Raw genomic sequence first — 17,221 nt, forward strand, 5'->3', positions numbered from 1 at the left:
AGACCTTACAGTCCTTATCTTCTGCATGGTTACCTCCTTTGCAACATCTTCTGATATTCTGCCCTCATTAGGAATCCCCTACAGATGGCTTGAGTTCTCGTTATAATCTGGGCCAACTTTTCATCTCTCATTTCTTCCAGAAGACCCAGCAGGCCAGCTTTGAAGAAAACCTGGAGAGAGGGAAAGTTACAAATCATCCCCAGACTACAGGAGATACAGCTATGGCAGAGGACTTGGATCAGGTGTAAGTAACAGCCATACCTTTGTATGTCCAAATTTGTACTGGGTGTGATCAATATCAATAGAGGCAAGAAGTTTCTCAGAAGCCTTCTTGCTGTCAATGAACTGTCCATCTGGAATAGCACTTGCATTTAAAACTTTGTATCTGTTCAGTCGAAGAAAGAAAGAATGATTAGGAAGGTGTGATCATATATGAAAACCAAACGACACCAAAAAAAGTTAGTAAAAAGAGAAAAAGCAAGAGTAGAAAACCCAACTGTCCTTTTAGGTTCAGATAGTAAAACAATATGATTTTTCCACAAGCTAATGCACGCTTCCGTCCTATTTTTAAGAAATGCCACCTTCTCTAGCCTGTATTCTGTTCTAGCACCACAAGACTATATTATTTGACTTAATTTCATCGTATTGACGAAGCAGGATACATAAAAACAATGAACAGAGGGCAACAGTGAAAATGATTAATTAGTCACAGCATTCAGTGAACTGTGACAGGGGGAGACTGGCCTTTGTTTAAAATCCCCGTAGAGGATCCTGCTCGGGAAGCCCTTCCTGCAGATGCGGATGCCCTCCAGCACACCGTTGCAGCGCAGCTGGTGCAGGACAAGCTCATGATCCATGGCGCCTAAAAACAAATCAGAGTACTTACTACTGTGCACTGAACTTTCAGACTTGTGCCTGTGTGATTATTTCATGCTCTTAGATCTTACCAGGAGTTTTGGTTTCGTTGGGAATGATGCACCGTACGAAGTGAGGGTGTGTGCTCCTCAGGTTGGTCATCAGCTTGCTTAAATTTTCCTAGAAAACCAGGTAGAAGGGACTTGATGAGAAAGTTCTATTTCAGATTGCTTTTCTTGGTAATTATATGGAACGAACCTAGGTACTTTCCTAACTATATTAGGTAAAGGTCTATGAGGCTTCAGTTGCTCTGTGTTTTAAAGGTCTCAAGAGTTCTAGCCTGCCAAAAAACCGAAAGGCTAAAGTGCTGGGAAGAAATGCAGCTCTCCCTGGTATTCATTTATGACACCTAGGATCTATCCTGTAAACAACTGCAAATTCAGTAGCCTTGACACACAGGAAGTATTCTTGACCGGGAACCAGAAGACAAAGGACTACAGTCTCGCTTGGCCACTAATGAGCTGCTTGACTCTATAAAATCCTTTTTCTCTTTCTGGGCCTCATTTGAAAATAGTTGAGATTACCTCTAAGGCCTCTTTCATCTCTCTCAGCTAATATTTTTTTTTTTTTTTTTTTTTTTTTTTTTTATGCGTTACGCGGGCCTCTCACTGTTGTGGCCTCTCCCGTTGCGGAGGACAGGCTCCGGACGCGCAGGCTCAGCGGCCATGGCTCACGGGCCCAGCCACTCCGCGGCATGTGGGATCTTCCCAGACCGGGGCACGAACCCGTGTCCCCTGCACCGGCAGGCGGACTCTCAACCACTGCGCCACCAGGGAAGCCCTCAGCTAATATTTTTCACAGAAGTAGTTTACAGTGGTAACCTAGGTTAGCCACTGTCCCAATGTTTGCCATTCCTTCCTTGAGTGTATTATTCCCTGGGACTTGTACTCTCTTGTTTTTTGGTTTGTTTGGTTTTTTTTTTTGGAAGAGTCTAAAATCATAAGACTGTATGACCTTTTGTGAGTGGATCTTGAGTACCTGAGAATGATCACAGTCTGAATCATATGGGGGGAGTTATTCCAGAAATAGAGTAACTGATTATGACAGACAGTGGTGTTTTACTCCACCACAGAAAACTAGCAAGTAGCTGTTTCTCAGTATTTCTTAGGTATATTCGTTGAGAAGGCAGAGTTGCTTTATTTTTCATATCTCAGTTAACTATTAGGAAATAAACAAAATAAGTAATGTGAGTTTCTAATCTTGCAATTATGTACAAGGATAAGTTGATGAAACACGGGCATATTTGGTGAAATAATGCAAATTGGTAGTGAGAAAAAAAGAACAGGGCTGTTTTCTTGTTTAGGTCATACATAGTATCTGCATTTTAGTTTTAAAAAGAACGAGACTTAGCCACAGAAATCCTGACCAAGCAGCCATTAGACCAGATGCTCCATATGTTCCCCTGTAGAAGAGCCAGCTGTTAAGCCATCTAAGAGAATCACATTATTTGCAGTAATGTTATTATTACTGTTATTCTTAAGAGATATTTTTCTATCTTAATCATCCATCTAAATCACTAGGTTTGGCTTTAGATAATTTTCAGCTATTAGAAAAAATTAAATCCACCTCGGAGGACAAAGATGTGATTTGGTGGAAGGATGTCCTAAAGGGTGTGTCTCGGGCTCAATTCTCAAAGGGGAACTCATGAACATTCTCAAAGGGCAACATTGGTGGCTTTCCACAGGGAGACCTTTGAAGTTCAGCTGTGCTTCCTTAAAAATCGGCCTTATCATATAGCGAGAAAGCTTCTAAGGGCATTTTGGAATTCCTGAATACATTAGATGAGCATAGTAAGGAATAAGAGGTAAAACATTGAGCCCTACAGGAGGAGTATTGCTTTGGCTGTGCCCTGACAAGAAGGAGTATTTGAAGTCATTCCTATTAACATTCCATTCCCTCCTAATTTATTCTAAATCCTTTATTCTTATCCTAATTATGATAAGTCATAGGAACTGAATAGATTTTTCAAATTAAATTTGTACTTTACCCTGAAAAGGGCTGACACAGTCTGGAAAGAAGAGCCCTTCTTCTTAGCACCTTTCTTTGCGCCGCTGTCTAAGATAAAAAGAAAACCCATCAACGAAAGTAGAATCCCAGAGGCTAGAATGGTATGTGAACATTCTGTGGGGACAGGTTAATTTAGATCAGGGGCTCAGAAAGTACCGGCTTCAGCACTAGCATATGTGGAAAAGAGACTGGCCAGAGTCTTCATTGCAGACTTCTGGTACAGCCCAACCACAGTGTCGTTCAGGGGGTCCTTGTTCTTGTCCAGCCAGCCGGCAATGTTGTAGTCCACGGTGCCCGCGTAGTGGATCAGTGAGAAGTGGGCCTCGGCCCTGCCCTTGACCACTTTGGGCTTCTGGAAGTTGGCAGACTTGCCCAGGTGCTGGTCATACAGCTTGTTCTTGAAGGAGGTGTCTGTGGCCTTGGGGAACATGCACTCCTCTTCCAGGATGGAGAAGATGCCCAGTGGCTGAATTCAGAAAAGTAGACATTGGTGTCAACCTATCTTGTCTCAAAAGATATAGACACAGTGGTTGTCATTTGATTGAATTATGAGCACTCCTAATTAAATACATTTATAAAGTAAACCAGGGTCATAGCTCAAAGAGGTCCTTTTGTTGTCACTAGAATGACTTTTCCACCATTCTTTCTCACATTCAATCCATAGCATTATTTTCAATTAAAAGAGTAGCTGGATATAAACTCCAAATGTCAGCACTGCATAAGTGGGGGCGACTTATTAAAATGTTCTGTGATTACCACATTTTCCCCTGTTTGGTGAATTAATCTATTGTCAGAGTTTTGTTTTTCTATGCAAAGGACTTACTGACTTAGAATGGTGTTTACTTTATATGCAATAACTTAACAGTATAAATAATGAAACCTTATTTAAGACATTTTGTGCATTTAATCCCTTAAAGATAGATTATGAAGAAGCATAGCAATTTGACTCTTGACTTCCAAACAGATTACCTTTGATATAAGCCCTAGCTGTGTTACCTGTGCGTTAATTTTGATTTAGAAAATAGTTATTTCTATTGTTGACATCTTGGATCATAGTGGAGATAGATTTAGAACAAATGAGGTAGTTCTTCTAGTGAAGCAGACCATCTCAATAGAGATGCTGCTTTAAACTTGGATCTGAGTCAGTGTTAGAACAGAACTTGTTACGACAAGGTGAAGCTAAACACTCTCTGATTCTTCTTACGTAAAAGTTGAAAAGAGAAAGTCATTTATAAAGTAATTTTCTAACTTGTTCTATTATCAGTCTAGTTAAGATTACAGTAATACATTCTGGAGTTGCTTAAGGCACTTGGGAAAGTTATCCTTTCAGTTCGGGTTTCCTTTAGAAGTCAAGCAGACCTTCTCGATGAGCTCAATGCAGGCGGCCAGGTCCATCCCGAAGTCGATGAACTCCCACTCGATGCCCTCCTTCTTGTACTCCTCCTGCTCCAGCACGAACATGTGGTGGTTGAAGAACTGCTGCAGCTTCTCGTTGGTGAAGTTGATGCACAGCTGCTCCAGGCTGTTGTACTGCGCAAAACCAAATTTCCAACATTAAGTGGATTTTTATAGCAGTAGAATTCATCACTGAAAAATCTTTTATCAAAAATATGTGGAATACAGTAATGAAATAAAGTTTAAACTGATTGTTGTCTTTTCAGAAATCCCAGGGAAAAAAATGATCATTTTTGACACGAACCCTTTTCATGATTTCTGAGCATTATTTAAAGGCACAGCTGTCAATCACGCAGCAGGAGTTGTGGTAGAATCTACCTCTTTCCACCTCTGAAGATTGCATGGGCAAAAATGTGCATTAAAAGTATAACCATGATCCTATGAGTTATGGTTCAGATTTAAGGGTGAAAGTAATTCATTGCAAAGCCTCACTTCTTTTACCACCCCCCCCAACTCAAGATAAAGGTCACATTTTCACTTTTGGCGTCACATTATTAAGGAAAGCTTTTCTTAAGACCTTTAGTTGATGTGCAGAGTGAAATTAATAGGCTAATTGCTCTTCTGTTCATACCAAACATTTGGTAAATCCTCATTGTCAGGTCTGTGAAAGGGGGGACCTGATGTGGTATAGAAATTGAAGATCTGATGGAGTCTTTTTTTAAACTTTTATTTATTTAATTTATTTTTGGCTGTGTTGGGTCTTCATTGCTGCCCACGGGCCCTCTCCAGCTGTGGAGAGCAGGGGCCACTCTTCGTTGTGGTGCGCGGGCCTCCCACCGCTGTGGCCTCTCTTGCTGCGGAGCACGGGCTCCAGGTGCATGGGCTTCAGCAGTTGCAGCATGTGGGCTCAGCAGTTGTGGCTCACGGGCTCCAGAGCACAGGCTCAGCAGCCGTGGAGCACGAGCCTAGCCGCTCGCGGCATGTGGGATCTTCCAGAACCAGGGGTTGAACCCGTGTCCCCTGCATTGGCAGGCGGACTCTCAACCACTGCGTCACCAGGAAAGCCCCCTGATGGAGTCTTTATAATAATTGACACCCTCATTTTATAGATGATAAAGCTGATGGCCCAGAGGGGAAATGGTGTGTGTCAGATGAATCTGGAAGAGGGAAAACTATGAACTGTCACTGCACTTCTACCTCTAGGCCGTTTCTCCTCCACGGGAGGTGCCTTGTGTATGGACCAAACGTTGCATAGTCAGGTTCCTGTCGTGGCTTTGCCTTATATGGCTGGAGGATCTTTAGCAAGTGTTTTGATTTTCTTGCATCTGTTTCTCCACATGTAATTGGAAGTAATATTAGTTACTCCTTCATGGGTCGTTGTGAGGATTAAATGAGGTAACATTCTGAAGTGCTTCGTGATAAATGTTAGCTATTATTATTACTTCTGTTATTATCTAGTTACCTCCTAGCTATTTTGTCCTAGGTGCCATGCTGGAGAAAGCAATGTAGACACTACAAGGGTAAATGAATAATAATACTCAGTATATCAAAACCCAAATTGCCTTTCTCCCACTTTTTATTAATATGAAGATAAACTCACATCAAAGATCTCAAAGCCAGCGATGTCCAAGACCCCGATGAAGTACTGCCTGGGCTGCTTGGTGTCCAGCTGCTGGTTGATGCGGGTGACCATCCACAGGAACATCTTCTCGTAGACGGCTTTGGCCAGAGCGCCCACTGCATTGTACACCTTCATAGACAGAGTAATGTTTGTTGGCACTATGAAAGGCCTGGGATGTGTGTGATTCATTGAGCTTGTGCACTTACCTGCTGCACAGTCTGGCCTTTGGTGACGTATTCATTGCCGACCTTGACCCTGGGGTAGCAAAGGGCTTTGAGTAGATCAGCAGAGTTCAGACTCTGGAGATAGGCAGCTTTGTCAGCAACTGCAGAGACACAATTCAAGGAACGTTGTTTAACAGCAGATACTTCTTCAAGGTAGTCTTTCCATTTTCCTCCATTCATTTTCATTATTATTTAAATAGAAAGCTTTAAATAATTCTAGAGAAGATCAGGTGAGGCTCTCTGTATATTAGAGCATATACTTGCTAATAAATGGTCAGTCAGTTACACTGGCCTTTGGTGATTTGTTGCAAGCAACTCCTGAGAAATTTAACAACAATAAAAATATGTCCAGTGTTTATGGAAATAATTTATGTAACACAAAAGCCAGAGTCCCTGCTCTTAAGACACAGTAGGTGGGGGTGGAAGGTAAGATAAATACACCGTATCTCAATTTAACTCCTCCCAATTTAACCTCAACGAATTAGTTTCTTTATCTGAAAATGTGAGGATTAAATTTTAGTGCATGATTCCTACAGAGTCCCCTTCTAAAATTTTGTCAATGACTATGATGTAAATGAGGGAGAGAGAATGTCAAGCCAGGGTGGTCAGGAAAGGCTTAAAGGAGCAGATAACTTTAGCTTCCGTGGTAGATCCTGTAAGTTCCATGTTCTTTCCATACATAGAGTATATGATTTTTCTTTCTCAGTTTCTTTTTTATCTTGTTGCCTAGATTGTCTGAGGGTTAAATATAGACAACACACACACACATGTGCACAGATGTCCTCCAACCCCAGCTCTGTGTTTGGGCAAGACCCTGTATCCCTCCACTAGGTTTGCCCAGCTGGTGCTGAAATAGACCAATATGCCAAGTTATCCTATATACTTTCTCGCCATTGCTAAGGCAAAGCAAGCTCACAGTTCTGTCTCATTCCCTCTCTAATGATCTGGCCCCAGGTTGTGCTTTTTAGATATATCCTTACAAGTGGCTATTAGGGTTCATTTGGGCTGCATAGAAAGATGGAGATATGGAGATGTGAGGAGGGAAAGGGGGTGAGGAAAGCATGCAGTGTGTGTAAATGTGTACATGCCCCTCAGAAGTCCAGCTACAAAGGAAATGTGAGTTTAGAATAACCTGTTTTTCTCTTGCTGTATTCTCTAATTTAAACCCAGATGGAGGTTCATTTGGTACCTTCGGTGCCATCTGGCTCCGCTTGCTCCTCACGCTGCTTTTGCTTGAATTTCATGTTCCCATAATGCATTACTGCCCCTGTGAGCTTGTAGATGGACACTTTCTCCTCGGGAGTAAAGCCCAGGATGTCAATGGCTCTCTGCCAGGAGAAATGACAGGACAAAGTTAGGGCAGAAGAGACCAACATATTTTGGAGAATTTACACTATATTCTAAGGTAACCACACTTATGGTGTGGTTGCTATTGTCATTTCCATACATAATGGATTTTTTTTTTTTTTTTTTTTTGAGGTACGTGGGCCTCTCACTGTTGTGGCCTCTCCCGTTGCGGAGCACAGGCTCCGGACGCGCAGGCTCAGCAGTCATGGCTCACGGGCCCAGACGCTCCGCGGCATGTGGGATCTTCCCAGACCGGGGCACGAACCCGCGTCCGCTGCATCGGCAGGCGGACTCTCAACCACTGTGCCACTAGGGAAGCCCCATAATGGATTTTTAAAAAGTGAGTGTGTGACTTACATCAGTGGCCATCAGCTCTTCTTGGTCATCGATGCTAGGGACTGTGATCTCCCCTTGACTGACGAAGGCATAGTCATACGGGTTGGTGGTGATCAGGAGCATGTCTGGGTGCATAGAATTCAGGGTGTATGGTTTACATTAGAAGTTGTTAACAAAAACATTAACTTTTGTCTGTGAATTTAAGTTCATCCTTACCAATCAGATCTGGTTTCTTATTGGAAGTGATCTGATAAAAAATATGGTAGCTTCTTTCTGCCTTTAACTGGAAAGTAACTCTAGACTTTTCTAGAAGATCTGGAAAGAGAGGGAGATAGACATTGAATTAGAAAAAAATATCAATGCTGCTGAGATATTAAATGAACTTCAGTGTCTTTGGCTAAAATTTGGGCCTAAATTACGTTAGGCTCCATTGAGATTTCAACGTGATGATCGATCCTGTTGGTACTACATGTAAGAATTCCAAATACGTATGGCAATTACCCAAGGTTCTCACCATCTAAGAGCAGAGACTGAAGTATGCATGCTCTAGTAAAAATCAACTTTGCACATGGATGACCTGTGACCTCTGTATTATAATTGATCCTTAATATCCCCTCCTTCCTCAGATCACCTTAGATTCTTTGGTGAGGGACTACCTTGGAAACACCTACCAAAGCCCAGATCAAGAGCAAATCACAGAAATGTATTGTAAGCCTATAGATAACTCATAGGAGTCCATAGATAGTCCTACTGTTTTCCCTGGAGAAAATGTCATAGTTGCTTCTGAGGCAGGAATTGCAGAATGTATTATAGAGCCATCAGTCTGAGACTGAGGTAAATAGAGCACACAGCGATTATGGATAAGTCTGGCATTAGCTCACGGGCAACACTGCCAGCAGGCTCAGTGCTCAATAAGTGTTGCAAAATATCCCTGCAAATGACATCACTTGTTTCTCTGTTTGATTTTCAATGGTCCTGTTACTCACATGTTTCAATATCAGCAGAAGCCAGTCTCCCCGTGGTACCAAAGTGGATCCTGATGAATTTACCCTTGCAAGTGAAAAAGATGATGGTATATACAAGACTGTTAGCACACGAGTAAGAAGAGATTGAATTAATAACTCAGACATGCCTTTTGGGGCATTTAAGGCCTGAGAAAACCTTTCTGTGACCCAGAGACTCACAAAGCGAGAGGAGTTGTCATTCCTCACAGTCTTGGCGTTGCCAAAAGCCTCCAGCAGGGGGTTGGCACTGATGATTTGATCTTCCAGAGTCCCCTGCAAAGGCAAGAGCAGTCCTCACATCTGGGGCTTCCTGTGTGCCCTGCTAGTCTTGATTCTGACACGCCGGTCAGACCCACCTGCATTTTGCCAGTTTCATCCTTCTTCTTCTCTCCAGTAACTGCAATTGTTGCAAAGTACTGGATGACACGCTTCGTGTTCACAGTCTTTCCTGCCCCAGATTCTCCGCTGTCAAACAGAAACCAGAGAAGAGGTCAGAACTACAGCTCACATTGTCGACATCTAAGACAATCACCACAAACCAGAGAAGAAGAAAAAAATCACATACGTGATCAGGATGGACTGGTTCTCACGATCTGTAAAAAACAAATCAAGACCAACAGTTTTAAAAAATAGTACACATTCAATACAAAGATTATTGACTCTGTAAAGATTAATCAGTTTATCCTTTTTAACATTTTGAAGATGTTGCCTGTGATCTTGGTTTTGTGTGTAGCTCCCAGATAGTACTTGCCTCTTGGAGTAAAATTTGTGAAAATAAGAGGCAAAGAATCATGTGTTTCTTCTTAAAATATTATTAATTTAAAAACTTATGGGAAGTTTCAAACGTATACAGAGGTAGAGGCAATAACGTATAAAGAGCTCCTATGTACCCATCATACATACAGTTTCAACAGTTATTATTTGGCCAACTTTGTATAACCTGTACTCCCATCCTAAACTCAACTTGGTTATTTTAAAGAAATTTCCAGGCATCATATAATTTCATCTGTAACTACTTCAGTAAGAGTCATACAATTTTGAAGTTTCATTTAACAGATGAAGAAACAAACCCAGACAGAAATAAGTGACTTTTCTAATAGTTACATAGCTTATCAAGATGTTTAGGTCTATTTGACTTCCAGCTTATATATTTTTCTGCTACCTGGCCTCCTCCCGGTTTTTCATATTAATTTGACAGCTGGTAATACTAAAAAAGGAAGGGATCTGGAATTGTAAATGGTGGTGTTCATTTACTTTCCTTTTTATACACGTTTCTAAGTAATGAAAACAAAAATTGTCACTAGTTATATGACTGATATGTTGGATATATACCAATTTTCTGATTTGTTAAATCTTTAATTTTATACTGATATAGATTTTAGAGCATTCTCAAATCTAAAAAAATCTATTCAGAGAAATAGATGCTAATTTGGGTGCTATTTAGATGTAGATATAGACTTTAGAGAACTTCAAAGCTCTATTCAGGGAAGTAGAGACAGATTTTGGAACATACTCAGATTGATTTCTTTTTCCAATAGAAGAAAAATCAAGAAAGATCATATCACATCTAGTGGGAGCATAGATAAGAAAACAGTGTTCTAGTCTCTAACCGGTCAAATGCCACAGTTTTGGGTGTTTTTTTTTTACAAAAATCATGTTTGGAGATAAGTAATCTTGAATTTGGAGCAGGCCCAAAACTTGGGGGAGTGGGGACCTCTGTAGGAGTGGTGGTGTACATAGCAGTGTAAATGCAACTGCTAAGTGTTAAAACCTCTGGAATGAGCCCACATTTGGATAATTTCTGGAAGGTAGCTAGCTTCTGCTGACAACCAAAGAACAGTTTCCTGGTATGATATCCTTGTAGAACTGCTGGCCAATTTGTAATGGAAAATTCCTATTTTATCCCTTTCTCTTCCCTTTTCTCCTTTAAAAGACAATTTTAAAACTGCATAAAAACAATCAAATAAAAAAACAAAAAGGAGCAAAATCCTCTCCAGTTTCTAATATCTCATGGAAGAACAGGAAATTTAGAATATTTCCAAAGGCAGTACGTTTGGTGTGTGCCAATAAAAGGTTTTCATGCTGTATTTGGGCCTACATTTCGCATCAAAGCCATTTTGTTTATGCTTTGATAAGACAGGAATAACAGACTTCGATATAATTTTAAAAAAATATTTTCAGGACTTCCCTGGTGGTCCAGTAGTTAAGACTTTGCCTTCCAACGCAGGGGTTGCAGATTTGATCCCTGGTCAGGGGGCTAAGATCCCATATGCCTCGCAGCCAAAAACCAAAACATAAAACAGAAGCAATATTGTGACAAATTCAATAAAGACTTAAAAAAAAATGGTCCACGTCAAAAAAAAAAAAAAAAAAACTTTAAAAAAAGTATTTTCAAAGAAACAGGGATTTCTATTTTCTTCTATTCTTGTAGGAAAATGCTTCAAAATGGTTGCGAGGAAAGTCATGGCTCGCTCTTTACCCCTGTTCTACCCCAAAGGCTAGTGATACTAGCTGTGTCTTTTAAAGATAAGGAATTCACAAAGCTTTCCCGCTATGGCTGGTAACTATTTTCCTTGATTGCTGTAGATGTGGATATTTTAAAAAAATCTACTTGAACTTTTTTTCTTTCCAAATCAGAAAGTAAAAACATGTGAGAAAGCAACAACAAATATGTTTACAGAGGTCTACTAATTATTTCAACGAGGCTTCTGGTCACCAGCTGGGTTAGCTTGGGTAGGTCAGTGAATTCAGTGAGCTTCACTTCACTCATCTATAGAATGGCTTCAGGGAAGAATATGTGATTTTACAGCTCTGAAAGTCTCTTGAAAGCAGCGAAGCCCCATGTGGCTGCCATGTAGTATTGTAATCAAAGCCCAAAGTCTGTTTGTTTGTTAAAGATTCTATTTCTACCTTTCTGTAAATAGATGCATCACTCACTCACCAGTCAGCATGAACTGAAAGGCGTTGTCAGAGATGGAGAAGATGTGGGGCGGGGCCTCCTGGCGCTTTTTGCCTCGGTAGGCAGCCACCACCTCAGGGTTGTACACCGGCAGCCACTTGTAGGGGTTGATGGTGACGCAGAAGAGGCCCGAGTAGGTCTGAGAAAATCAGAATATTCAACGTGTGGGATTTGTTTTTACTTGGAGAGATAGGTGGAATAAAGAGATGTTGAAAGGCGCTCACATAGATCATCCAGGCTGCGTAACGCTCTTTGAGGTTGTACAGCACTGCTGGCTCGTGCAGGTGGGTCATCATGACCATGTCCTCGATCTTGTCAAATTTGGGAGGGTTCATGGGGAAGACTTGGTCTTCTCTGACAGTTAGAGTCTGGCAAGTAAAGTAAGAGACAAGTTTGTATTAATGGTTGGAGGTAGGATTTATGTTTATCTGCTTTAATTATAAGACTACAGTTGTGGACACTTTCCATTATATTATTCGGTGTCCTTTAAATAAAGGCATGAAAATACATTCATCTTAGCGTTTGATGGTAAGAAAATCTGTTTCCTCTGATGAGCTAGAATACGTACTACTCTTTAAAAAATACTTTTTTCCTCCTACATTTCCTTGTCCCAGGTTTATTTATCAGTTTATATCATTTTACTTAAATGGGTTAAATTTTTCACTTTTCCTGGCCATTTATTACAAGAAACTTCAATTTGGGGGGAAGTAATGGGGATATTAATACATTGTTTATCTAAATAGATAGTAATTGTTTTGATAGGAGAAGCTAGTTTTTATTTCTCCCAAGTTTGGGGATTTAGACTGGGAAGTGAGGAATTGAAGGAAGATGCTGGAGGCGAAGCCTAGTGGCTTTAAAGTCCTTTGGGTAGTTGGGAAAGGGAGAAATGAGGTTACTGCTGAGAATTTCTTTTACCTCCCAGATCTGATGTCTGTTAATGGACCAGAAAGGTGTCTGTATTGGCAATAGGCTTAGAGATTCTGAGCGAGGAAGGCTTCAACTTGAAGCGAGGAGGTGGAGGAATAGGGCGGGGAGTATTTTCTCCTTATGTTTTTACTTACTGCTCCACATTCTGTCTTTACAGTTACTTTCCCTCCTTCTTTGCTTTGTATGATGCTCTTCACATAGGATTCCTTGGGCTCCACTGCAAAGACTGATGATTTAGCATCGAAGGGCTTGTTTTGGGCTTCAATCCGCTCCTTTTCCGATTTTCGAAGGTAGGGAGCAGCTTCACCAAAAACAGCCATCTCGGCGTCCAAACTCGCACTCATGGCTGCGATTTATTTAGAGAGAATTTTGCCTTGGGGAAAAAAATCAGGGAGAGGAGAAATAGAAACCGGAAGTTATACATGTGAGCTAGGATTTGAAATGAAAGAAATGTTGAGGCTCCATCGCCTGCCTGGGCTGTAACTGTTCTTCCAAGCTGTTGCTGACCAGTGGTTCTCATACAGTAACCCTAGCTCAGGGCTGCTTTGGAATGAGACTGCAGTCTGAGGCTTCACTTTCAGGGCTTTGAAAATGTCCTTCCCAGATGGCATGTCTTGATCTTCAGGGCTAGGGCATCGACAACTGAGTGAGAACGGAATCCTTGCATGTTTTATTCTCTAGACTGTAACAATATCTATAGCTAAGACTGTTGTTGATGGATTGTTTTATAGCAACTGTCATTCTTTAATCCCCACTTTTCCTTCTGCATAATGTTTGCATCTGCCATTTGCCAGGACAATCATAGAGTTAGGAGGGAAAGTTTGTTTTGTGCAAATGGAGATTGATATTTTCCAAGCTATCGAAAACATCTTTGCCTTTTAGATGGCCATTTTTTCTCTCATAAGCCAAATAATTATTTTTAACATCTACTTTATGTTGATATTTGGTGTTATATCTCTTGGTGGGTCATTAAAAACCCCATACTAAATTCTTATCATTCTAGGTTTTTTGTTTTTTTTTTTATCATTTGGCTTGTTACCAAGAGACTTAGCATTGCCTTAATTCCAAAATCTCTTTTAACATTCTCCTTTTGGCATGAGAGATTTCAACTGTCAGTTAACAGATCTAACCACAGAGAAATGAGAGCTTCAGCACGAAGAAGTTTCTTCATCCCACATAAATTCCACAGGCTTCTTTTCTTTACGTCCAGAAAAAGAAAAGAGACAAGAATTTAAGAGTTCATCGCATGTATGTGAGCCACCGTCCTCCGTTGATAGATGTGTCTCTCAGTGTTGGCATGTTACTTCGGTTGGGTCTTTCCTTTGCTCTCAGGCAGTGAATTACTTGGGGGGAGGGCCAGGATCTCTTCTAAATTAGGTACGATATTTAGCCCTCTGTGGGTGTAATACTTGTGATTTTTTAAGCGAACAATAACAAACCTTTCTAAAAACTACAGTGAATCGTGAAAAGGTAGCTAAAATACTATGGTTTTAACAAGATGTTTGTTTTTGTTTACATTTTTAGATTAAGAATTTTTCTGGGTATTTAAAAAATATTGGTAAAGTGTGTAAGTATTCATTGCTTGTCAGGAGGAGGAGGTTAGCATGGAATAGTCCGTTGCCCCTGGACAGTTCTAAGTGCAGCTGAGAACTCACTGTCAAAATTCATTCTTTCCTAAATGGTCCTTTAGTCCTGGAATTCAGATGAGGGTGGTCTCTGAGAATAAGACATTCTGGAAAAATGATTTCCCAGCATTTATAAGCAGACATTTGGAAGCACAATCTATTTACATAACTGCAAAAATATGGAAATGGTGTACAGTGAAGAGCTGTTCCCAGCATCGTTAGCCTAAATAACTCCCCTCTGTCATCGATAAATGAATAAAGCAGAGTCTTACCTCTGGATTCCAGATGAAGATGCAGGTTCAGAAGCGTCTAACACTGTAAAACAACACGTTTCTTATTAGTGAAGCTCTGAAATTCCAGTAAGATAGTTATAGAATTAAAACATTTCCCTGATCTAAAACTTGGCTGTATGAAAATAAAAGTCAGAGTTGGGAGGAACAGTCTCATGCTCAGAGATGGGCCACGGGGTAAGCTGTTTCTGCCCCCAGGGTCCTTCAGGTCCCAAGGCCCCCATCACTTACCCCTGGGTTTCTGGTGGAGATGAAGCAGGAGGGCTCCTTCGTGCTTATATAGGGGCTGATGTGCTGATGCTGCAGCTGCCTCCTCTTTGTTAGAGCGAGACATTTGGCAGCATGAACCCTCAGAATAATTTGTACTGACATTTGTCACGTTTGGGTATAATTAGAAGTATTCATATTATTTTGAGTATGTGAACCAATCTCCTATAAATAACTTGACAGCGACCAATATGCTGGCAGAGAATGCCTTCTAGTGTGCTGGGAAGGTAATCTTTGACAGTGCCTGGTGGGGCCTCCTAAAAGCTATATTCGTTTTGGCAAACTCTCTCGCACATGCCTGTGGTGACCCAGTGATCACATACTCAGCGATGCATTGCTTTCAGGACCCTATAACCACTTTTCCTTCTTTGGTACCACAGGAACCCCCACCTCCTCCACACCCTTGGGCCACTGCCAAGGCTCCCCCTTGGAGTCTGGGCTCAGGCAGCAGGGCCAAGGTGAGAGGAGATGCTATCCTGAGTCTCTACCGTCGGGTCAGTGCCCGTCCACCCAACACTGAAAAAAATGATTATTTATTACAAAATAATATGTATTCATTGTAGGAAAAAATACAGATAAGCAAAGAGAAAAAATGTCTATAATCCCAATATGCGGAGGTAAGATATAAACATATAAGTGCATATATGTATAAGATATAGATATATAAGTACATATATGTCTTACAACCTACTTTAAAAATTATATCACAGGTAATTTTCATACCACTAATGAAATTTACACCCTTATTCTTTCTTTTTTTTAATAATTAATTAATTTTGGCTGCGTTGGGTCTTCATTGCTGCGGGCAGGCTTTCTCTAGTTGCGGCGAGCAAGGGCTACTCTTCGTTGTGGAGCACGGGCTCTAGGTGCACGGGCCTCACTAGCTGTGGTATGTGGGCTCAGTAGCTGTGGCTCGCGGGCTGTAGAGCGCAGACTCTGTAGCTGTGGCGCGCGGGCTTAGCTGCTCCGTGGCTTGTGGGATCTTCCTGGACCAGGGCTCGAACCTGTGTGCCCTGCATTGGCAGGCGGATTCTTAACCACTGCGCCACCAGGGAAGTCCCTACACCCTTATTCTTTAAACAAATTATATTGTGATCATTCTTTTAAAATTAGAATCTTTTCTTCTTTTAATGGCTAGGGATATTGAGGTATAATTTATATACAGCAAAATTGACTCTTTTTAGGTGACAGTTATATAAGAGTTTTTCTGCTGCTATTTAAAAAATATTTTTAAATTTACAATAAAATTCACTTGTTTTATAGTTCTATGAGTTTTTGCATGTGTACTCTTTTCTTGTAACCACTGGCATAGACAGGATGCAGAACTTCATTTCTGTGAGTTTCGATAAACGTGCTGTTGTGTAACCTCTTACGTTCTAATCATATGAAAAATTAAAGCCTTGTAGATTAGACTAAAATTAATTGGATTGCATCTAATGTCTCATAAAATATGATATTTGATGTATACTTTATATCTGGTTTTCAAATAATTGTAATCATAAATGTGAATTAAACTGTTCCATTCGTAGATATAAGGCCAAGAGAATTGAAAACATACACTTATACAGAAACTTGCACATAAATGTTCATAACAGCATTATCCATAATAGCTAAGTGGAAACAACCCATATGTCCATCAACAGACAAATGGATAAATAAAATGTGGTATATCCATACAGTGGTATATTATTCAGCCATGAAAAGGAATGAAGTCCTGATACATGATACAACATGGATGAACCTTGAAGACACTAATGCTAAGTAAACGAAGCTGGATGCAATGTGTTCATATTTGAATAACAAGAGCAGGCAAATCCACAGAGACAAAAAGTAGATTAGTGGTTGCCAGAGAATGGTCTGGAGAGGAGAGATTAGGGAATGACCGCTAATGGGGTTTCTTTTTGAGGTGATGAAAATGTTCTGGAATTAGGTAGTGGTTATGGTTGCATAACTTTGTGAATACACTAAAACCACTGAATTGTTCATTCAGATGGTGAATTTTATAGTATGTGAATTATATCTAAAAATATGCATTGGATTTTACCAGTGTTTTTTCTGTATCTATTGAAATGATATTTTTTTCTTCTCTCACTTGTTAATATAATGAACTCTGTTAGATTTCCTCACTTTTACTGTGCTGCAATTCATGAAATAAAACCTATTGATGTAATGTTTAATTTCCTGCTGCTTTAAGTTTATGCATTTTTAAAAAAAAATGTGGGATTTCTGCATCTGAGTTCATATGGGACTAGGCCATAGTTGTCTTTTCTTGTGCTATCCTTTTCTGGTTCTGATATAGAATTG

The 17,221-nt window shown here is 40.5% G+C and overlaps 1 protein-coding gene across 1 annotated transcript in view; it reads right to left on the minus strand.

Moving 5' to 3' along the window:
• The window catches only part of LOC136137935 (myosin-8), a 29,045-nt gene extending 14,368 nt beyond the window's left edge, over positions 1 to 14,677 (minus strand). Inside the window, exons 1-20 of the mRNA XM_065896339.1 lie at positions 14,633 to 14,677; positions 12,870 to 13,108; positions 12,033 to 12,176; positions 11,791 to 11,947; positions 9,415 to 9,442; positions 9,206 to 9,314; positions 9,030 to 9,122; positions 8,832 to 8,895; positions 8,062 to 8,160; positions 7,867 to 7,970; positions 7,352 to 7,490; positions 6,145 to 6,263; positions 5,918 to 6,067; positions 4,282 to 4,452; positions 3,079 to 3,388; positions 2,903 to 2,970; positions 948 to 1,035; positions 745 to 862; positions 262 to 385; positions 34 to 170 (exon numbers count right to left, since the gene is read on the minus strand). Of these exons, the coding sequence (XP_065752411.1) occupies positions 34 to 170; positions 262 to 385; positions 745 to 862; positions 948 to 1,035; positions 2,903 to 2,970; positions 3,079 to 3,388; positions 4,282 to 4,452; positions 5,918 to 6,067; positions 6,145 to 6,263; positions 7,352 to 7,490; positions 7,867 to 7,970; positions 8,062 to 8,160; positions 8,832 to 8,895; positions 9,030 to 9,122; positions 9,206 to 9,314; positions 9,415 to 9,442; positions 11,791 to 11,947; positions 12,033 to 12,176; positions 12,870 to 13,079 (2,432 nt within the window). The 5' untranslated portion in view covers positions 13,080 to 13,108; positions 14,633 to 14,677. The remainder of the gene's footprint in view (positions 1 to 33; positions 171 to 261; positions 386 to 744; positions 863 to 947; positions 1,036 to 2,902; positions 2,971 to 3,078; positions 3,389 to 4,281; positions 4,453 to 5,917; positions 6,068 to 6,144; positions 6,264 to 7,351; positions 7,491 to 7,866; positions 7,971 to 8,061; positions 8,161 to 8,831; positions 8,896 to 9,029; positions 9,123 to 9,205; positions 9,315 to 9,414; positions 9,443 to 11,790; positions 11,948 to 12,032; positions 12,177 to 12,869; positions 13,109 to 14,632) is intronic.
• Between the last annotated feature and the right edge of the window lie 2,544 nt (positions 14,678 to 17,221).

This window comes from Phocoena phocoena, chromosome 19 (genome assembly GCF_963924675.1).
Source record: "Phocoena phocoena chromosome 19, mPhoPho1.1, whole genome shotgun sequence".
Taxonomy (NCBI): Eukaryota; Metazoa; Chordata; class Mammalia; order Artiodactyla; family Phocoenidae; genus Phocoena; species Phocoena phocoena.